The 22,663-nt window shown below is 43.9% G+C and overlaps 1 protein-coding gene across 5 annotated transcripts; it reads right to left on the bottom strand.

Moving 5' to 3' along the window:
* Positions 1 to 226: 226 nt before the first annotated feature.
* LOC116546487 lies at positions 227 to 21,192 on the bottom strand. Of its 5 annotated transcripts, none has more exons than XM_032272730.1 (9): positions 20,895 to 21,192; positions 13,124 to 13,234; positions 10,529 to 10,866; positions 10,164 to 10,273; positions 6,715 to 6,784; positions 3,653 to 3,865; positions 2,371 to 2,475; positions 1,599 to 1,808; positions 227 to 420 (listed from the first exon to the last, which is right to left on the bottom strand). In XM_032272730.1, the coding sequence occupies exons 5-9, from the start codon at positions 6,758 to 6,760 to the stop codon at positions 257 to 259; spliced, it is 738 nt and encodes a 245-aa protein (XP_032128621.1). In that variant the 5' UTR covers positions 6,761 to 6,784; positions 10,164 to 10,273; positions 10,529 to 10,866; positions 13,124 to 13,234; positions 20,895 to 21,192; the 3' UTR covers positions 227 to 256. The 5 variants fall into 5 exon arrangements, with proteins under 5 accessions (XP_032128621.1, XP_032128622.1, XP_032128618.1 ...); XM_032272731.1 differs by lacking the exons at positions 13,124 to 13,234; positions 20,895 to 21,192 and adding exons at positions 14,036 to 14,045; positions 18,810 to 18,820 and having other exon boundaries at positions 10,529 to 10,771; XM_032272727.1 differs by lacking the exons at positions 10,529 to 10,866; positions 20,895 to 21,192 and adding an exon at positions 17,716 to 17,804.
* Positions 21,193 to 22,663: the final 1,471 nt, after the last annotated feature.

The following is a 22,663-nucleotide window of genomic DNA, read 5'->3' as shown; positions in this document are numbered from 1 at the left end:
TATGGTACAGAGAGGATTCCTGTAAACATGATTTACCCTCTTGCTGAGAAGAACAGGTGGTTCCGTGCCTGTGTCAGGAATCAATAGCTGGGATTTTAACCTTGGTCCCACAGCCGCCTTACTGTAGACATGGAAAATTGCTAAATAGTTTGGCCTCTGTATTCCATCTTTAACTAAATGTTAAAATACCCACTGTTATTTTCCTAGAAGTATGGGAAGAATGAAATTAACTTTGAAGAAAAGAGTGTATCATTTCTCATAGACAAGACAGGACATGGTTCAGCACTTTCGTGACAGTGAACCTATAGAACTTACCTTCCATCTTCAGCCGGCAGCCCAGGTAGTAGGCCACTTGATTCGTAAGAAGTTTATTTTTGCTGTCTCTGCATTTCTGTTTTTCATCGTGATCTTTTTGATCTTCTGTAAACAAATTCAGAAGAGCAGGTCACATTAAGCAAATCACACTTCACACAAGACCAAATCAGTGTGCAGTCATAGCACAAGGACGTAAAATATTCTCAGTGTAAGAATATGATATTCTGATGGGAATGTTCTAACAGGCCCTAGATTAAGTCGCCTCAGAAGTAGATGAGCCTACTTTTCAGATCCATGGGACAAAATCTGCATCATCTGGTAGATCTTCATCATATATCCTCTGACCTAGTCAGGGCAAGTAATTAAAACTTTTTCCCAAAAATCTTCAAAAATTGCCAGAACTACTTTCCAGAAGCATTGCTGCAATATTAATTTATCTCATCATATATCATGATCAATGAGTGGTTAGAGAAATTTACATAGGAGACTGGACCAAGGGATGAATTCTAACAACCTTTACTGAAAAAAGAATCTGTGGAGCAGGCATGGTGGCTCATGCCTGAAATTTCAGCATTTTAGGAGGCCCAGAAGGGCAGATCACTTGACCTCAAGAGTTCAAGACCAGCCTGTCCAACATGGAGAAACCCCATCTTTACTAAAAATACCAAGATTAGCCAGGGGCTTTGGTGTCCACCAGCGATCCCAGGTAACAGGGAGGCTGAGACACCAGTAGCAGGGTACTCCTTGCTCTTGATGGTGCCACTTACAGATAGCACAGGTTCTATTAGGAGCAGGGTCCTCTTCCAGCTCCTCAGAGGAGGTACTGTGTGCTATCACTGTGTTTCCCCTGGTGTCTGCAGAACACTGCTTTGCCTACTGGGCCTCAGCAGAAACCGGAACCAAATGGAAGTTCAGTAGCCTCAGACATTTAGACCAACAGACTGGATGCTACTTGTCTGTAGGATCTTATACGGTACAGAGAGGATTCCTGTAAACGTGATTTAGCCTTATGCTGAGATAAACAGGTGGTTCTGTGCCTGTGTCAGAAATCAATAGCAGGGATTGTAACCCCAGTCCCACACCCATGTTACTAAAGACATGGAAAAATTGCTAGATACTTTTGCCTCTGTCTTCCATCTTTAACAAAATGTTAAAATAACCATTTCTATTTTCTACAAGTATGGGAAGGATGAAATTAATTTTGATGAAGAAAGAGGTTAGTTACTCAAAACAAGACAGGACATTATTCATCAATTTCATGGTGGTCAACCTATAGAACTTACTGTATGTCTTCAGCCGGTAGTTCAGGAAGTAGGCCACCTGACTCATAAGAAGTCTATTTTTGCGGGCTCCGAAAGTCAGTTTGTTTTCTTCCTGTTGGCAGCAGGATTTCTCAATGCCTTCTGGAACATTCACCTCTGTGTTTGTTCTGGAAGAAGGCCTGTCAGATGCCACCATGCTGACGTTTGGGGCAGAACACAAAAAGCCAGGGACTGGGGAGAAGAAACCCAAACATATGATGGATTAGAAACTGGTGACGTCAAATTGGTTTAATCGCGACTGAGGGATGTCACTGACAGCCTTGCTCATTGATTTGAAGATGTCATTTCCCTGCTTTTACTCTTCTCATCTACAATCTCGATCTCCTTAAAGTCAACTTGTCTTAGCTACTCTGTCACCTTGAAACTAGGAAATAAACACTTCTACCTTTATCTTGCTTATACATTTTGCAGGATCTTATATGGTACAGAGAAGATTCCTGTAAACATGATTTGGCTTTTTGCTGAGAAGAACAGGTGGTTCTGTGCCTGTGTCAGGAATCAATAGCTGGGATATTAACACTAGTCCCACACCCACCTTACTGCAGACTTTTAAAAGTTGCTAAATATTTGACCTCTGTCTTCCATCTTTGACAAAGTGCTAAAATACCCATTGCTATATTCCTAGAAGTAAGGGAAGGATGAAATTAAGTTTGAAGAAGAGAGTGTATCATTTCTCAGAAAGAAGACAGGATATTGTTCAGCACTTTCGTGACAGTGAACCTATACAACTTACTTTGTGTCTTCAGCCTGCGGCCCAGGTAGTAGGCCACTTGACTCATAAGAAGTTTATTTTTGCTGTCTCTGCATTTCTGTTCTTCATTCTGATCTTTTGGATCTCCTGTAAGCAAATTCAGAAGAGCAGGTCACATTAAGCAAATCACACTTCACACAGACCAAATCAGTGTCCACTCATAGCACAAGGACTTAAAATATTCTTGGTGTAAGAATGTGGTATTCTGACAGGATTGTTCTAACGGGCCCTAGACTAAATTGCCCTAGAAGTATATGAGCCTGCTTTTCAGATCCATGGGATAAAATCTCCCTCCTCTGGTAGATCTTAATCATATCCTCTGACCTAAGTCAGTACAAAAAATTAAAACGTTTTCCCCAAAATCTTCCAAAAATTGCCCTAACTACTTTCCAGAAGTATTGCTGCAATATTGATTTATCTCATCATATGTCATGGTCAATGAATGGTTGGAGAAATTTATATAGGAGACTGGACCAAGGGATGAATTCTAACAACTTTTACTGAAAAAAGAATCTGTGGAGCTGGCATGGTGGCTCATGCCTGGAATCCCAGCACATTAGGAGGCACAGGAGGGCAGATCCCTTGATCTCAGGAGTTCAAGACCAGCCTGGCAAATAGGGTGAAACCCCGCCTCTACTGAAAATACAGAAGTTAGTCAAATGTGGTGGTGCCCATGGGGGATGCCAGCTAATTGGGGAGTTGATGCACCAGTACCAGGGTACTCCCTGCTCTTGATGGAGCCACTTACAGATACCACAGGTTCTATTAGGAGCAGGGTCCCCTTTAAGTTCCCAACAGCTGGTACTGTGTGCTATCACCGTGTTTCCCTCAGTGTCCCCAGAACACAGCTTTGCCTACTGGGCCTTAGCAGAAACCAGAACTGAATGGAAGTTCAGTAGCCTCAGACATTTAGACCAACAGTCTAGATGCTACTTGTCTGCAGGATCTTAGATGGTACAGAGAGGATTCCTGTAAACATGATTTAGCCTTTGGCTGAGAAAAACAGGTGGTTCTGTGCCTGTGTCAGAAATCAATAGCTGGGATTGCAACCCCAGTCCAACACCCACCTTACTGAAGACGTGGAAAAGTTGCTAAATACTTTTGCCACTGTCTTCCATCCTTAACTAAATGTTAAAATACCCATTGCTATTTTCTACAAGTATGGGAAGGATGAAACTAAGTTTGATGAAAAGAACGGTTAGTTTCTCGAGACAAGATAGGACATCATTCATCACTTTCATGGTGGTCAACCTATAGAACTTACTGTATGTCTTCAGCTGGTAGTTCAGGAAGTAGGCCACCTGGCTCATAAGAAGTCTATTTTTGCTGGCTCTGATATTTGGTTTCGTCTCTTCCTGCTGGGAGTAGGAATTCTCCATGGTATTTGGAAAGTTCACCTCTGTCGTCTTCCCGGAACACGTCCTGCAGGATGCCACCACCATGGTGACATTTGGGGCACCACAGGGAGAGCCAGGGACTGGGGAGAAGAAACCCAAACATGATGGGTTAAAAACTGGAAATCAAATAGTTTTAATCAGGACCAGGGGATGTAGGTAACTCAAATTCTTAACTTACTGTTGAGAAAAACCTGATCCCTCCTCACAGTACTTTAGGGTCCTTAACAGCAAAAACAAGGTTTGCAATGCTTGAGCTGAGAACTGAAGGCGCTGTCTGCAGCTCAGACTCTGACAAGAGTATGGGAGATAGTGGCCAGTGTCCCAGGTAACGGTCTGCTGTTGCAGTAACAGAATTAGAAGCTGGGCGTGTCGTGGAATCTTAGGAGCCCTTCATTCCATTGCCCAGGGTTTGCTAAAACATAGGCCTCCTGGTCTCACCTGAGGTCACAACAGATGGGGACCATTACTCTATAAGCTACTCTCAGTATTTGTGTACCGTTGTGACAATGCCACAGTCTCATCTCATTCCCAATACATCTAAGCATGTGCCTCATTTTTCAGCTCTTATATGTGTATAAAACCATCAAGGCAGAAACAGTTTCCCAACACGTGATACTTTCTTAACGCTAGTCATGAAATCAGTCACCTCTCCTTCTCATATGTTAAAACAGAATTGAAGGCTTTTCCACAAGTTTAAGATATCAATCTATTACACTGCCATCATATCCTCTGAGTCTTCTGCAGTTTTTTCTGTATCCACTAGGTCAATGAGTAATTCATTTCTTCAAAATGTTTTCTTTTCTGGCTCAATATTCTTCTTGCTGCATCCCATGGTTATGCTATTTAGTTTTTCTTACTGGCAGATACCACTACACTGACGTTTGTGGCAGAAGAGGCTTTTCATCACACTTAAGACCAGTGTGACATCCCTACTTCCAAAGCTTCCTCTATGTGGGATGATTTGTTTTTTAATGTGACTGAACACTACATCTCATACTTCTCACTTATGGATGTGATTCTAGTCCCAGAAGAGCTCTTTTCAAGGTGTCACGTCACTGAAATCATTTCTATAGAGATCTCTTGAAAGCATATGTGACCATCTATCTTGGGAAATCTTGGAAACCTGATACGATTTTGTTGTTTTCATTTCATTTTTTCCATATATTGAAAATAACAGGGCCATGGGTGGTCCCCTTATGGAATACTGTTTGATAGATATTTTTCTGAGTTCGTCTAACACCACTGATGTGTGGTTGCATCCCACTAACCAAACACAGCAAGATCAAGGTGATGGTCAGGGGTGGTTGGTGGTCCTCAGTGTTGCTGTGCAATAGAAGGTGAATTTGAGATGAGAGGAACGAGTAAGGAAGAGTGATCCCCTGAACTTCCCCCTCACTTTCTCAGCCGTCATCTCCACCTAGGTTTTGTGAGCCTGGGATTTGGGAGACTGTTCTGTAGCCCAAGTCTCCTACGTTTGGCTGCTGGGCTTGTCCGAGTTGAGGGTACAATGGGTGTGACCCTGGGCTGCCCAGCATTCATGTGGCAATGAAGGAAGGAGGACTGGATCAATCCCACTGGAAAGCGTGCCTCTCTGCAGCCCCCACCATCCTCCAACTACACTGTAAGGATACTGCTTTGAGATATATCAAAGGCTTTAACTAAATGTATGTTCTAGTATCTGGGAGGCCTGACCTGTGGCAGAATGAAAAGCTGTCAGGTTTCTTCATTTAAAAAATGATGAAACTGCAGGTTCACAAAGTTATGTGGCTTACTTGAGGTCTCACATAGATGAGTTTTGAGAACCGCTAGTAAAAGCAATTACAATAATTATTCCACAATTATTCATAGAATCCATGTCATTCAGTAAATATTCATATAATTATTATTATTTGTTGACCAATTTGTACCAGTCATTTTGCTCAAAACTGTGCACATATTTGGACAGCATATCTTCATCATAATCTTCAAGGTAATGCTGTTACAATCAGGTAAGAAACCTGAACAAGAGGGCTAGGAAATCATGAATTTGGCCATATTTCCATTGTTTGGTTTCTGTGATGCTGCATGAATGACCAGAATGAGTCACAAGAAGAGTATTCATTCCTGTATCATTTTTCAGGACAGAGATGTGCCCTCCTAGAGTATTGCTACCAAAATTCAGAAGTGTCTGCAACCTTGCTTTAACAGCATGGGAAATAACCTCTATTACCTGGAACTTCCCTGGAACTTTGGAATATACAAAGAAGTATGAGACTTGGGTCTTCCCTTGACTGTATTTCATTCTTTCTTCTATGGAATATGAATGATTCTCAGTAAGACTTTTGCTTTTTTTCTTTTTTTTTTTTTTTTTTTTTTCTTGAGACAGAGTCTTGCTCTGTCACCAGGTTGAAATGCAGTGGCACAATCTCAGTTCACTGCAACCTCTGCCTCCTGGGATCAAGTGATTCTCTTGCCTCAATCTCCTGACTAGCTGAGGCTACAGGCACATACTACGAAGTCCAGCTAATTTTTGTGTTTTTAGCATAGACAAGGTTTCACCATGTTGGCCAAGATGGTCTTGATATCTTGATGTTGTGATCCACCCGTTTTGGCCTCCCAAAGTGCTGGGACTACAGGTGCGAGCCACCACACCCGGCTGACTTTTGCCTTCTTATAACCACAATATATGTTTTATGAAGATTTTACTGATGGCTCCATTTAGAAAGAATATGAGCTACGGTTTAGGTTTTATGCCCTGGACTTACTATTTTTATGATTTCTCTTTGGAGATTAAATTCTCATGTAAACAGAAAAATATTACTTATAAAAGCAAATTCGTTACTGGTTGGAGTTTCTGATGCTGAAGCACAAACTGTTGACTTTCTCTGTCTGTCCCCATCAGTGCCGCTCATTGTCTCCCAGTATGACCTGGCCATGCCCCTGCACTTACCCTCATCCTGCTCAACCATCTCCATGCACTGTCCAATTCCATCCATGATTCAGGCTCCTCCCAAGGCTCCCTGAAACGGGTACAGGTCTCAGGACGTCAGACACATTCCAGGCACAAAAGTAACCCATACTGTAAAGCGGGCAGCTGTGTTCTCACTTCCCTGAAGTTGGCAGTGATGTCCTAGGACAGGAAGAAATATTTTCCCTTGTTAGGGGGTCTGTTCTTCATGTCTCAGCGTCTGTGATCTAGTGCACACAACTGTCCTGAATGTGAATGAACTTGCTGAAGCATTTCTGGTTTCTTGCTAGGTGACTAGAAGAGATTTGTAAGACTTCCTTACTTACCCATGTCTGCTAAGTCTGAAATCTTACCAGTATGATTCCTTTTCTTGTAAGGGGCAGTTCAGGGAAGATTGGCCCCATTGCCATGCAAAAAGAGGTAAAGTGAATTTCTACTCAAAGCAACCTTGAATTTGAAACTGGGTCTTCCACTGTTTCAAAGCTGGACTGTAGGTCCAAATGATATTTGGACATCATATCTTCATCAGAATCCTCAGGCATGTGTCCTCAAGGGCTTGTGTGTCAGCTGTACTCAGGATAAAGTTATTTCTAATTATGTCAAGTTATAATTAATTTACCAGGATATAATTTATTATGAAGATAAAGTTATTTATCATTATGGCAAGCACAAATTTAGAAGACTTATTAAATTTACTTCTTTGTTTCCCCAGCTGGAACACTCAATAGCTACTGATATCACCAGTGTCCTCTGAATACCTTCGCTGTGTTAACTGCTTTGACTCAACATGGAGCAGAGGCATGGGTGTACTGTACCTCGAGATGCTGAAATATGGCTGAAGTCCAGGGTCACTGGCCCAGGCCATCCACTGAGGTCATCTCATGAGGCATCGGCCACTGGTTCGAATGGACCCACCATGACCACACTTCTCATGAATCACCAGTCACTAGACTGAGAATTGTGTGAAGGTTGGGATCCTATTTTACTCACCTCTGTGGTCATGGTTCTTAGCTAAGGGCCCAGCACAGAAGGGCCTCTCAGCAGTGTACATCCATGACTAAATAAAATTGATTAGAAACCTCCAACCCTTTCACCTACATTTCTGTCCCCAATGTCTTGTAAGGGATGCGCTTTCTCTCAGAATGCTGCAAATCCCCTTCCTTAGAGAGACACAGGCCCTACACCATCCCTGCCCCAGGATCCTCTCCTGTGGGAGCTTGAAGGAAGACTAGTCTGTTCTGAAAATGTTCTCTTTTATTTTTTCTTTTGAGACAGGGTTTCACTCTTGCTACCCAGGCTGGAGTGCAATGGCACAATCTCGGCTCACTGCAACCTCCGTCTCCTGGGTTCAAGCAATTCTCCTGCGTCAGCCTACTGAGTAGCTGGGACTATAGGTGTGCACCACCATGCCGAGCTAATTTTTTTGTATTTCCAGCAGAGTTAGGGTTTCACCATGTTGACCAAGATAGTCTTGATCTCTTGATCTTGTGATCCACCCGCCTCAGCCTCCCAAAGTGCTGGGATTACAGGTGTCAGCCACTATGCCCGGCCAATCTGAAAATGTTCTCTTATGCTTCCCCCCGTCATTAGGAGCAATGTCCTTTGACATACCCTCCCATCCTCCGGGCTGCCACAACACCTCAGTTAGGTAGAACTACCGTATCTTGTTGAAATGATCTGCTTGTATTCTTCCACTCACTGGCTTGAGTTTCTTTAGAGACATTAAATACCCGAATCCCAAGTGCTTAGCACAGTATAAAGAAAATTAAATAATAAATATGAGAAACTTCCCTCAACTGAATGTGGGTAATCGCCCATATAGGCACTGAGGAATGAGGGCTAAGCAGAACCCTGGCACAGTTAGGGCTTGAGGAATATCTCACATTATAGTGTTACTACTCAGCTATTTCCTGTTATATAATCCTTTACATAATCATATATTAGTTTATAGAAATAGGCTTGAAGGATCCCTTTATATAATCCTCTATATGTAATCATATAATAGTTGACAGTATGAATGCCTAAAGAACATTTCCCTACATATATACCTATAATTATATCTTAGTTCATAACCGGAGGAATGCATAGAGTGGACACAGTACAGAGCATGAATTAAGGAATAAGCAGCTTATAATCGGAGGAATGCCTGGAGCAGATACAGTGCAGAGCATGAATTAAGGGAAAACAGTTATACCAGGACAAGAATCCATGGCCCAGGCGGCAGCGTTCAGTATCGTAAAGATACCCACTGTATGGTAGGCTTGGGGCAAGAGCCACTCCTCCTGATAAAGGAGTTGTAGGACCTTGCTCCAGTTCTTGTGGAAGGCTGCCCTGAGACTGGCAATCCACCTTGGTGACTGTGAACTTTATCAGCTCTTGCTACTGTGCTGCTTGAAAAGCATCTTCCCATAGAATCCATTGGAAGCTACCAGAATCCCTTACAGCTCTGTCACTGCTATGTGACTTAAGGCATCCTCCTATAAATCTTCTTAGAAGTTGTTTCCCCATAGATAGAAGTATCACACACTGAACCCTCTTCACTGCACACGGCCCACCTTCAAGCCTCGGTGACCTAATGGGGGTGGACCCCTTACTGCACACGGCCCTTGCCTTCATGGAAACGGGCCCCTTGCTGCGCGCTGTCCACCTTCTGGCCTAGGTGACCTAATGGGGGTGGACCCCATGTTTTATTGCTCACGACCCTATCACTATCCTTAAACATGATTTCACTCACTGCCCTGCCCCCTAACCTATACACAATAAATACTCATGCTTCTGGACATTCGGGGCTCACTCACCAGCCTCATTTTCTTTGTAACTCTGTGTCCTGGCCCCCCGAGCCCAGCTGCATTTTCTTTGTACCTCTGTGTCCTGTCTCTTTATTTCTCAGATCCTGTGCCTCAGCACAGCCTAAGTCTCATCCCACGACTCGGTGGGGCACTCAGCCCTACAACGGGCTCCGAACGTGCCCTACACTGAAGGTGCAGAAAAACAGTGTAAGTATCACTGCTTCATATGCAAGCAAGGGACACTTACTGTGGCACCTGACCTAGGGCAGAGCTTTTCGATGTAAGAATGGACATCTCCACTCTTCTCCAAGCACGGTTATTCCCTCTAACCCACACTGACCTCAAGAGTATCCATTGCTACAGCAGCCCTGAGGTCGAGGTTCCTATGTCTGGGGTGGGGGCTCATAGTCATATCCTCCCCCTCTTGGAGTTGAAGCTGCCCCTCACTATAAAACAGCTCTGATCTATCCTATGGCTCTCCATGGCCAGAGGCAGAAGACTCCTGTGGAGTAAATTTCTCTGTCCCCACTGCTCAGCTCATGCTGCTCCTTGAGAATTTAAATGATTATAGGCATTGCCCATTTCCCCTGAGGCTTCTGTCCCAGTTTGTTCTCATTCTCCCCTTCTTTGGTTTTCATTTACCAATGCCTTGTCCTTTGTGGATTATTCTCATCCCCTAAACCTGCTGACTTTCTTTCTTCCACCTGTTCCCTCAGCTCTGGGATTCCAGCGTGTAGACTCAGCTCAGGCTCCTGCAGGGGACTGACATTCAGGTCTCAGCTGAAGGTCCGAGGCAGCACTGAAAACCATCTCAATTCCTCATAGACTCAGAGAAAACAGAGCAGGAAGGGACCTCAGAGAGGTACAATAAGCCCCTACCTCACCGATGAGGAATCTGAAGCCCAGAAAGACTGAGACTCTCCCAGGCTCCTGCCCTCACCACTTGGTGGCAGCAGATCCACCATAAGCCTTGGCCTCAGCCTCCTTGTGCAGAGCAGGTAACTCACCCTCCAGAAGCTCACTGCTGCCTTTCAGAAACTTTAAATGAAAAACAGCAATTTCCACTGTGAAAACAAAAAGAGTAAAAGGCCCTTTCCTTGGACAAACGCTTTATCACAGTTCTATAGTCCTGGCATTTATACTTAGCTGTCATTCACTGGCTGGTAGACTGGGGCAGGGAGCACATAGGATTAAATAGCGTTTCACACAACCCTGCTTTCCCGGCCTGGGCTCTCGGCTCCTCCATTCTTCTTCAGAAACTTTTTTTTTTGCTGTAACTTCTGGAGAGTCCAGCCCCTCACCTGGGTCATTTCTCCATGAAGATCCCTGTTATTTTCTTCTTCTCCTGGAGATAGAGAGGGCAGAGATTGGTTCTGGGACTCTATAGTCTTAGATTTTCTCCTAAGCCAGCCAGATCAGCTGAAAGCAATCATGACTGAAAGAGGTCAGGACAGTGAAGAGGAGCATGGGCTCACAAGGACAGGCCCTCGTGGAGATGGTCAGTACCATAACATGGGCAATATCTGACCAATTCTGCTGGGGATGATGCAAACAAATTTAAGTGGAGGATGCTGCCATGAGGAGAAAGGGGAAGAACCAAAAGAGTGGGGGAAGAAGAAAAATAAAATGTTTTCAGTAACAATAGAAAAAAAAATGCAGAGCCCGGAGGCAAAGCCCCCTGTCACAGAGGGTTAGTTCCAGGCTGAAGAGCCTAATCAAGAAATTCCTGCTGGACTTTCCTCGGCCCCATTTCAAAATGGTTTTGGATCAGTGACTTTGTTCCCTCCACTTTCCCTCTTTTTGAACATGAATCACTAGCATCCTTATTCTGTGACTGTCCCACCAGTGCACATTGAGGACAGATAAGCTGTTTGCTCAGTTTCACAGGTCAACAGAGGTAAGGGAATTATATCAAAGATCTGTACTTGGGCCGGGTACAGTGGCTCATGCCTGAAATCCTAGCACTTTCAGAGGCCTAAGGGGATGGACCCCCTGAGGTCAGGAGTTTCAGACTAGCCTGGCCAACAGTGCAAAACCCAATCTCTACTAAAAATACAAAACAATTAGCTGAATCCAGTGGTGCATGCCTATAATCTCAGCTGCTCAAGAGGCTGAGGCAGGAGAATCACTTGAACCCAGGAGGCAGAAGTTGCAGTAACCCAAGATCACACCACTGCACTCCAGCATGGGTCACAGACCAAGACTCACTCTCAAAAACAAAAACAAAAAAGAATCTGTACTTAATGGAAACCCTCAGAAGCCTCATTCACACTTGGTGTAGATGATTTAACTGAGATTTTAAACTTTCAATCAGATTAGAGCTACATGACATTTTTCACTTTGAACTAATTCGTTCATGACACAAAACTTGAAAACTTTAGGTGAGAGGGTGAATGTATTTTGCATCTGTGAGGAACGTGAATGTCTGGGGACTAGAAGTTGAACTGTGATAAGTGGCATTTCTAAAATGGTCTCCAAACCTGCTGTACCCTTATCTCTGGAACTTGTTAAGCTAATGAGACATTTCTGTGATTATGTTGTTACATGGCAATCATATGACTTTAAAGAGTGATATGGTTTGGCTCTGTGTCCCCACCCAAATCTCATGTTGAATTATTATCCTGAGTGTTAGAGGTGGGGCCTGGTGGGAGGTTATTGGATCATGGGGAAGGTTTCTAATGGCTTAGCACCATCCCCCAAGTGCCGTCACATGACAGTGTTTCCATGAGATCTAGCTGTTTAAAAGTATGTAGCACTTTCCCCCGCTACTCTCTTTCCCCCACCCCTCTCTCTCTCTCTCTCTCTCTCTCACCCCACCCCCCAGGTCTCTGCCGACCATGTGAAGACCATGCCTGCTTCCACTTCCACCATGATTGTAAGCTTCCTGAGGCCTTCCCAGAAGCAGAAGCCTGCACAGCCCACAGAACCGTGATCTGATTAAACTTCTTTCTTTATAAATCACCCAGGTCATTCATTATTAACACTGCAAGAACAGACTAATACAAAGGCTGAGTTCTCCCAGGTCATTCATTATAACACTGCAACAACAGACTAATACAAAGGTTGAGTTCTCCTCAGTGCACCGGATGGAATCACATCACTCCCTAACTGTCAGAGATTTCTCTAGTGGGTAGAAGACATAGTCAGAGAGAGGATGGGAGCTGGAGAAGAATTCCATGGGCTGTTGCTGGTTGGAAGATGGGAAAAGTGAGAAAGAATGCAGGTGGCCTCTGGAGTCAGGGGGTCTCCTGGCTGAGAGCCAGGAGCACTGAAAAAGGGATCTCAGTCCTCCACACACAAGAGGAATTCTGCTAATACATCTGTAGTCAACTTGGAAGTGTAGCCTGAGCTCTAGATGAAAAACACAGGCAGCCCATAACTGGATTTCAGCCTCCTAAGACCTTGATCAGAGAACCCAATCATTCCTGATTTCTGTAGTTTCAAACCACTAACTTGTTATAATGCACTAATAGGTAGCAACAGAAAACTAGTTACAGGTGCCTATCTATACTCTGTTTATATTTTCACATACATGTATGCTAATCCCTATAGGCACAAAAAAGAAAAAAAAGCAAGGGACTACAGTAAAATGTTATACTTACCTTTATGGGAGCACTGTAAGGGCTGTTCCAGAGCCCTTGCAACTTGAAGAAGATAATGAAGGGCATTTCAGGCAGGTGAGAAGTGTCTCTTCAATGTTACCAATCCAATTTCTGAAAGAAAAAAAAAAGATGGTAAAATATTTAACTCCCAGCCAGGTGTGGTGGCTCATGCATGTAATCCCAGTACTTTGGGAAGCTAAGGTGCATGGATCATGTGAGCTTGGTAGTTCGAGACCAGCCTGACCAACATGGAGAAACTCTGTCTACTAAAAATACAAAACTAGCCAGGCATGGTGGTGCATGCCTGTAATCCCAGGTACTCGGGAGGCTGAGGCAGGAGAATTGCTAGAATCTAGGAGGCAGAGGTTGCAGTGAGCCGAGATCTCACCATTGCACTACAGCCTGCACAGCAAGAGCGAAACTCCAGCTCAAAAACAAACGTAACTCCACATAACATTATCTGAAAATTCATCATCTACATTTCTAATAGAAGAATTTTTTTTTTAGCTCTTTCACTTGTGATCACCAGACAAGGTTTGATAGTAACTATCTGTTACTAGCATAGACGAACCAATTCAAGGAGAGCAATAAACAGGACTACTACTAAGTTCCCCCAAAGAAAGTCCTTAGAATAAAATATCTCCTCTAGTTTACACAAGAGTAAGACAATGGTCCATTAGATAAAATCCCAATCTAATAAAAGCTGAAATGTAATGTTGTCTGTTTCCCAAATTTAAATTTTGTTCAGGCTCTGTCATGGTGACCAGTGATTAGAAAATGATTACAAAGAGCCTCTGGGGAATCTGGGGAAAAAAGAAATGTAGTCTATATTCTAAGAGGGGACTGAGGTGATGGCTACAACATTCTACATATCTACTGAAATTATTCAGTTCTACATTTGCGATTAGTGACAAGCAACTTGCTTAACGAAATTTCTGGTTTCAACTCCAACTTGTAAGGAGCCAGGAGGTCACCACTTGTCCTCACAACAAGTAAAAAGCTAACAAACTGAAAATTATCAAATCTTATTAGAGGGACTAGAGGAGAGGTCGCAGGGCAAATTGCCACGCTGAAAAGAAAGGCAAACACAGGGAACAGAAGCTGCTGAAGCCAGACACTGGGAGGAGCACTTAAATGGTACTGACAGATGACTAGAAGCTGAGGGTGGCCTGGCTTGAGCTTTCAAAACTCCTTGGGGCCCAGATTTAGGGGGGATCTCACACTTTTCTAAGTTTTACCACCTGGAGCCCAACCAGGTTCTCATGGTAAAGATCAGAAAAATGCCCACAGAACTGACAGAGCTGACACTGTTGACTTCAGCACTAATTATAAAGCTACAGTAACCAAAGAGTATGGAAATTTGTGAAGGAAGAAAAAAACAGACAATAGGTCACCAGAAAAGAATACAGAACTCGGAAATAGACTGATCTTTGAGAAAGGCGCAAAGGCAATTTAACAGGGAAAGGATAGTCTTTTCAACAAATGGTGCTAGAATGACTAGATATCCACATGTGACAAATAAATAAATCTAGACACAGATTTTACACCTTTCACAAAATGGATCTTACACCTGAATGTAAGGTGCCAAACTGTAAGACTCCTAGAGGATAACATAGGGGAAAATCTGGGTGACTGTGGGTTTGGCGATGACTTCTCAGATACAATGTCAAAAGCACAATCCAGGAAGGAAAAAATTGATAAGCTGGACTTCATTAAAATTAAAAACTTCTGCTCTGTGAAAGACATTGTTAAGAAAATGAATAAACAAGTGATAGACTGGGGAAAAAACATTGGCAAAGTACAGATCTGATGGAATGTCTGGTGTCCAAAATACATAAAGGACTCTTAAAACTCAATAATAAAAAAGCAAACCACCCAATTTAGAAATGGGCAAAAGATCTGGATACTCCACCAAAAAAGACATATGAATGGCAAATAAGCATATCATAAAGATGCTCGAAACCATGTGTCATTAGGAAATTGCATATTAAACCAATGAGATGCCACTACACTACAATATATACCTACAGAATGGCTCCAATCCAAACAAGTGACAATACCAAAGGCTGTCAAAGATGCAAAGCAACGGGAACTCTCATTCACTGCTAGCGGAATGCTAGTCACTTTGGAAAACAGTTTGGCAGGTTTTTTTTTTTTTTTTTTTTTTTTTTTTTTTTGGCAAAGCTAAACATAGCCTTGCCACATAATCCTGCAAATAGCAGTTTTAGGTATTGACCACAGTAATGTGAAAACATGTTCACTCAAAAACTTGCATCCAGGTATTTACAACTGTTTTGCTCATACTTGTCAAAAACTGGAAATAACCAAAATATCCTTTACTAAGTGAATGACTAAACAAACTGTGGTATATCTGTACAAGAGAATATGATTCATGATAAAAAGAAATGAGCTATCAGGCCATGAAAAGACATGGAGGAACTTTAAATCCATAATGTTAGGAAGAAACTAGTCTAAAAACTCTACACACTGTATGATTCCAACACTAGGACATTCCAGGAGAGTCAAAATGGCAGAGATAGTGAAATGATCAGTGATTGCCAAGTGTGCAGGAGGGATGAATTGGTTGAACACAAGGAGGTTTTCAGCAGTGAAACTCTTCTGTGAGATACTGTACTGAGGATTCATGACACTAGATAATTGTCAAAACCCACAGAACTATAAAACTCAAAGAATGAACCCCAATGTAAACTATGAAGTTTAGTTAATAACAACATATCAATATTGATTGATCAATTGTAAACATCTATCACACTAATGCAAGATACTAATGATAGAGGAAATTGTGTTCTAGGGGACAAGAGAGAATAGGGGAATTCCCTGTGCTGTCGGTTCAATTTATCTGTAAACCTAGAATTATTCTAAAAAATAATATCTATTAAATTTTATTAAAGTTATGACATGACAGCCCCAAATCAAAATGTTGGTGGCATCCTGTTACTGTGTGGTTAATACTGGGCATTGGGGCGGATCAACCTGGAGTCAGAACGGTTGGAGATATTAATGCCTCTGCCTTCAACCCGTGGTTCTGTTGGTGTCCCTGGAATCCAGAGAGCAGGTCAGTTAGCTTGAGACAGCCTCAGTGCTCCAGATAGCGCAGGCTTCTGGTAAGGACAGGGAGAAATCATCTCAGGGCAGTGATATGACTGATACAGATTTTATTTTGCATGTGGGTGAATCTTGAAGTCTAAAAAGTATTTAACTTAGAAGACAGATACTCTCTGCTTATGATGTTAAGAACAAATTTAGAATCGTTGTTAAACTAACATCTTTATTTCCCTAGCTGGCCAGGACCTCATCAGTAGCTACTGATATCACTAGTATCCTCTGATCACCTTGGCAGTGTTAACTGTTTTGACCGAACAGGAAACTGAGGTGTTGCTTGTACCTAAGATGCAGACACCTGGCAGAAATCCAGGGTCACTGGCCCAGAGCAAGTCATCCAGCTGTTGATAACAACCAGAAGGGGGACCCAGCCATCCACTGAGGTCATCTCCATGCAGCATGAGCCACTTGCTCTAATGAAGCCACCATCACTACACTTCTCATAACTCGCTATTCACTGGACTAAGTTCTGTGAAAGCTGAGATCATATTCTTACTCGTCTCTATGTTCATGATTCCCAGCTTAGGGTCTGGCACTAAGGAAGGTCTCAGCAGTGTTCACTGAAGATAGGATAAAAGTGACTACAGATATCCAATTCAATCACCAACATTCCTCTCCAAAATGTCCTACCAGGGATGCCATAATTTCTCCCAAGATGCAGCAAGCCTCCTTCCTACACCTGTAGACCCCTGCTCTACACCAGTCATACCCCAGGATCTTCTGTGGGACACTGGAGGAAAAATGGGACTACTCTGAAGCATTCCTCTTATGGTTCTCCTTGTCATTGGGAGCAATGTCTTCACTTACACTCCCATCCTCTGGGCTGCCATGACACCCCACTTTCAGAGATCTACTATATTTTCTTGAAATCATGTCTCTGTGTTCTTTCTCTCATGAGCTTGAGTTCCTTGGGGAAACACTACTATTTGAACCCCAAGTGCTTAACACAGTGTGGAGAAAATTAAACACCCAGTAAATACTCATATCATATAGAGACCTTCCTCAACTGCAAGTGCAGAAGAATAGTGTAACTATCACTGCTTCATATACTGGCAAGAAACACTTATTCTGACCCCTGACCTAGGACAGAACTGTTTCATTTAAGAACAGACATCTCTAACCCTTCTCCAGGCATGTTTCTTCTCTTTAACCCGCACTGACCTGAAGAGCATCCACTGCTACGGCAGCCCTGAGGTTGAGGCTCCTGTGTCTGGAGTGGGGCTCACGGTCGCATCCCCCCCCTCTTGGAGTTGGTGTTGCCCCTCACAATAAACCAGCTCTGATCCCTGGCCAGCTTTGGCTCTCCCTGGCCAGGGTCAGGAGACTCCTGTGGAGTAAGTTTCTCTCTCGGTCCCCACTGCTTAGCTTGCACTGCTCCTCCAGTGGTTGAATGATCATAGGTCCATTGCCCATTTCCCCTGAGGCTTCTGGCCCGGTTTGTCCTTATTCTCCCCTTCTTTGTTTCTCACCTGTTCTAGCATTGACTTGTCCTTTGCAGGTTATTCTCTTTTCCAAAACCTGCTTACTTACTTTATTCCATCTGATCCCTCGGTTCTCAGCTTCCAGGGTGTGGACTCAGCTCAGTCTCTGCGGGAGAAACACAGGGGTGAGAGTCAGGAGTCAGACCCAGAGAGGTCAAAGGCAGGCTACAGGTCCATGCAGTGTTAAAGACCATCTAAGTCCCTCAAGGACTCAGAGAAAACTGAGCAGGAAGGGACCTCAGAGAGATACAATAAGCCCCTACTTTACTGATGAGAAAACTCAGGTCCAGAAAGACAGAGACTCTCCCAGGCTCCCTCACCACCTAGTGGCAGGAGATAGACCACACAAGCCTTGGCCTCACCCTCCCTGTGCAAAGCAGGTAACTCACCCTCCAGAAACTCACTGCTGCCTTTCAGAAAACTTTGGATCCATTACAGCAATTTCACCTTGCAAACAGAGTAAAAGGGCCTTTCCTTGGACAATTCTTTATGGTGGTTCTATAGTCCTATTACTTATTTTCAGTCTATTGTCATTTGCTGGCTTGTAGATTGGGGCAGGGAGCACGTGAGGATTAAATAGTGCTTAACACAACCCTGCTTTCCCAGTCTGAGCGTTCAGCTCCTCCATGCTTCCTCAGGAAGTTTCCTCTGCTGTAACTGCTGGAGAGCCCAGGCCCTCACGTGGGTCATTTCTCCATGAAGATCCCTGTTATTTTCTTCCTCTCCTGGAGATATAGAGGGCAGAGAATGGTTCTGGGACTCCATATTCTTAGGTTTTCTCCTAACCCAGCCAGGTCAGGTCTGTGAAGACAATCTCAGAGGAACACGGGCTCACAAGGACAGCCCCTCGTGGAGATGGTCAGGACTGTGACATGGGCAATATCTGACCAATTCTGCTGGGGATGCATGGACCAAAGATTAAGCAGAGGATGCTGCCATGAGGAGAAAGGAGAAGAAACAAAGGAGTGGGGAAAAAAATAAGATAGATAATAATGGTTTCAAGAAATGCAGAGCAAAGGTCCCAGAGGCAAAGTCCCACAGAATGGAGGCTCAGTCCCAGGCTGTGGGTCCTACTTAAAAACCTCCTGCTGGATTTTGCCCAGCTCCACTTCCATACTATTCTGGGTTGGTGACTTCTTTCTCCCTTCCATGTTCCTTCTTTTTGAACTAGAATCACTGTAATTCTTATTCTGTATCTGTCCCGTCATTCCTCATTAGGAGCAGATAAGCAGTTTGTTCAGTTTCACGGGTTTATGGAGGTAAGGAAATTATGTCAACGATCTGTACTTAATGGACACACATAAGCCGCCTCATCCACACCTAGCGTGGATGTTTTAGATGAGATTTTATACTTTGGAACTGATGTGGACTATGTGACATTTTCCATGTTAAAATAATGCTTTAATAGCATGAAATTTGGAAACTTTAGAGGAGTGGATAAATGCATTTTGCAGATGGCGGAATGTGAGTGTCCAACTATGGTAGATGGAATTTCTGAAATGGTCCCCAAATATGCCATACCCTTGTCTCTGAAGCTTATTAAGGTGATGAGACACCATTCCTGTGATTATGTTGTTATATGACAGATACATGACTTGAAGATGGTGACGTTACCTGCATGAACTGGATCGAATCGCATCACTCCGTAGGTGACAGAGCTTTCTGTGGCTGGTTGGAGAAGATAAAATGAAGAGAAGGAAGGAGCCTGAGAAGGACTCCATGAGTTGTGATTGGCTGAAAGAGGGAAAAGACAGGTAAGGAGGAAAGCGGGTGGCCTCTGAAGTCAGAGTGTCTCCTGGCTGACAGCAAAGAAAAGGGCTCTCAGTCCCCCACAAATAAGAATAGAAACTTTTTCCAATATCTGCAGTGAACTTGGAATAAAAGCTTGAACTCTAGAGAAAAAGCATACCCAGCCCATTCCTGGATTTTAGCCTCACATGACCATGATCAGAAAACTCAGGAAAGAAGGAAAAGAAAGAAAGGAGGGAGGGATGGGGGAGCAGACAAACTTACATGAAGATGAGAAAATCCAGGCGGAGCTTACACCACCAATATTTTCCATTAACAGGAACACGCTAACTAGTTAAGAGACAGAGATGCACTACTATAAAACCATATACTGTTTCCATGGCGTACAATCCTTCCTGCTTCTCTGAAACGCTGTCTGTCTCTGGCCTGCTGTTGTTAGAGACACTGAGTCTTCCCTTTGGACAATTTTGGCACCCACAGGAATGAGATGGGACAGTGAACCCTAGAACACCAGGCTACGACCTTCCCTGCTGCTCTTTGTCCACTCCAGAAGCTAACCGGCTGCAGGTGGGAGTCTTAGCCCCTGGGTCTGACATCATCCCTTTGCCTTTCTCACTGGGCCTCTCTCCTTGCACTGGCTCCCACTCCCCCTGGACCTGGCAGGTGACCACGTGAGAAGGACACAAACAGGCCACACTGCTTTCCTTCTCCCCCTTTTGATGCCTGCAGTGGTGGGTTCCATGGGACAGCAACCTGACATTTACTCATTGTGGTTTCCCTACCCCAGAGCAGGGCCTGGCACCTAATAGCCACCCTGTGAATGCTCAGTGAAAGAAGGCAACCACCGCAAGGTCCTGAGGAACCAAGAATTCCACAGTGGCCCATCAATTTTAAGTCCTACACGATTCCACAATGGGAGATGTGAAAGGCCTTCAAAATTGGCCACTCTCTCAAACATTCTACTGGCAGCGGAGCCATGTTTCCCCAACCTGGACCCATCTAGAGGGCACTGCCTAAAACCAGACACATCTCCCCACCCAGGAGAGCTCAGGGGACTTAGCCTGGGAAATGTGGGTGGACGGGGAGGGGGGAACCATGAAAGTTGAAGAGGTGAAAGCAGGTGAAAGGGAACAGCAAGGTGGAAACAGAGAGGGAAATGGGGACGGAGACTGGCGGGTGAGAGGGGAAGAGAGAGGGGAGGGACGCAGATCCAGCCACTGAGGAAAAGGCCTGAAGAGAACACTGTCCTCTCCTGGAGTCAAGTAACTTCCACCTGACCATGAACTGCAGCTCCTGGGTGGCACACGCGGGTCATGCTGCAATGTTTAGGGCCTATGGAATCCTACCTTCTCATCTGAATCGTAATGGAGAGAGGACTCTCTGACCCCATCCAGCTGGCAGTGCCTTGTGATTTTTACCTGTTAGATCTGGCAGCTCTTCACGTCAGCCCACACCACGTGAAGCTGCTCTTGGTGCACCGAATGGGGAAGATTCCACATCAGTGCCTCGTAGAGTCCACCAGAAGCCCTGGACAGCAGCAGTCAGTGGTGCCCCAGCATGGAGGCCCAGAGCACACAGCACTGAAGCTCCAGACACCCTCAGGAGGACAGTAAAGGGCGATGTGCTGGTGAGAGCCTGGGTCAGCAGGAACCTCCGCCTGGGTCTCAACATGATTGGCCTTCATACGGGCTATGACATAAAAGAGAGAAATCAAGCTTAACACACGGTGAAACCCCGTCTCTACTAAAAATACAAAACATTAGCTGGGCATGGTGGCGCATGCCTGTAATCCCAGCTACTCAGGAGGCTGAGGCAGGAGAATTGCCTGAACCCAGGAGGCGGAGGTTGCAGTGAGCCGAGATCGCGCCATTGCACTCCAGCCTGGGTAACAAGAGCGAAAACTCCGTCCCAAAAAAAAAAAAAAGATTCAGGGCTTGGGCATCTTAAAGGATGAAACTGCCATTTGTTGAGACTCGGAAGACTGAGAAAGGAGCAGATTGAAAGATGGTGAGGAACTAGAGTTGGTTGGGTTTCTGTCATATGCAATCAACAGTCCTGACCAGCCTGGGCAACATAGTAAGACCCTGTCTCTAAAAATAAAAAATTAGCTAAGCATGGTGGTGCACACCTGCAGTCTCAGCTACTTGGGAGACTGAGGCAGCAGGATTCCTTGAGCCTTGAGTTAAAGGTTACAATGAGCTATGATGGCACCACTGCACTCCAACCTGCAGGAGGAAAAAAAAAAAAAATAAGGTCCTGATTAAATACTTGAGTAGCCAGAAAAGTTTTCACAAAGTAAGTACTCTTTGAGGCAGATCTTAGTGAACAGGAATTCCATTCTTTCTGTTAGGAAATTAAGAGAGTGTGGGTGTGGTTAGTTAATGCTGACTGAACTATCTTTAGAATCTCATCTACTGGTCTATCTGGTCTATTTCTATATGTATATTCTATCTGCTGTCTCACTGAGTTTGCTAGTTTACGCTGCAGTAACAAAAGCCCCCAAATCTTAGCAGCTGCACATACAAAGGTTTATTTTCATTGACATTTCCTTTGATGGCAGGTTAACTGTGACTCTAGACAAGCTATTTTGTTAGATGGTGAATGCTGTGATACTTGGAGAATTTTTGAATGCAGTTCATTCATTCAACAACTATTTCTTCAACATCTGTTTCATACCAGGCAGGGTCAAGTACTGAGAATACAGTAGTAAATAACAGACAAGATCTCTAATTTCCAAGTGCTTATATTAAAATGAGATTAAACACATACAAAATAATCATAATAATATTATATTCACAAATTAAATAGACTTAGTAAACATTCTAAATTAGAAAAATATAAAATGATTAAAACTAAAATGGCCAGGTGCGATGGCCCACACCTGTAATACCAACACTTTGGGATGCCAAGGTGGGAGGATCATTTGAGCCCAGGAGTTTGAAACCAGTCTGGGCACCATAGGAAGACCCTGCATACAAAAGATACAAAATTAGCCAGGCATGGTGGTGCATGCCTGTAGTCCCAGCTACTAAGAAGGCTGAGGTGGGAGGCTGCTTGAGCCTGAGAGGTCAAAGCTGCACTGAGCAACGATCATACCACTGCACCACTGTACTCCAGCCTGGGCAATGGAGCGAGACCCTGTCTCAAGAAAAAAAAAAAAAAAAAAAAAAAAAAAAAAAAAAAAAAA

Source organism: Sapajus apella, unplaced genomic scaffold, assembly GCF_009761245.1.
Source record: "Sapajus apella isolate SASKATOON/1434 unplaced genomic scaffold, GSC_monkey_1.0 scaffold962, whole genome shotgun sequence".
Taxonomy (NCBI): domain Eukaryota; kingdom Metazoa; phylum Chordata; class Mammalia; order Primates; family Cebidae; genus Sapajus; species Sapajus apella.
The sequence above is the reverse complement of the archived record's forward strand: the minus strand, read 5'-3'. Positions and strand labels throughout refer to the sequence as shown.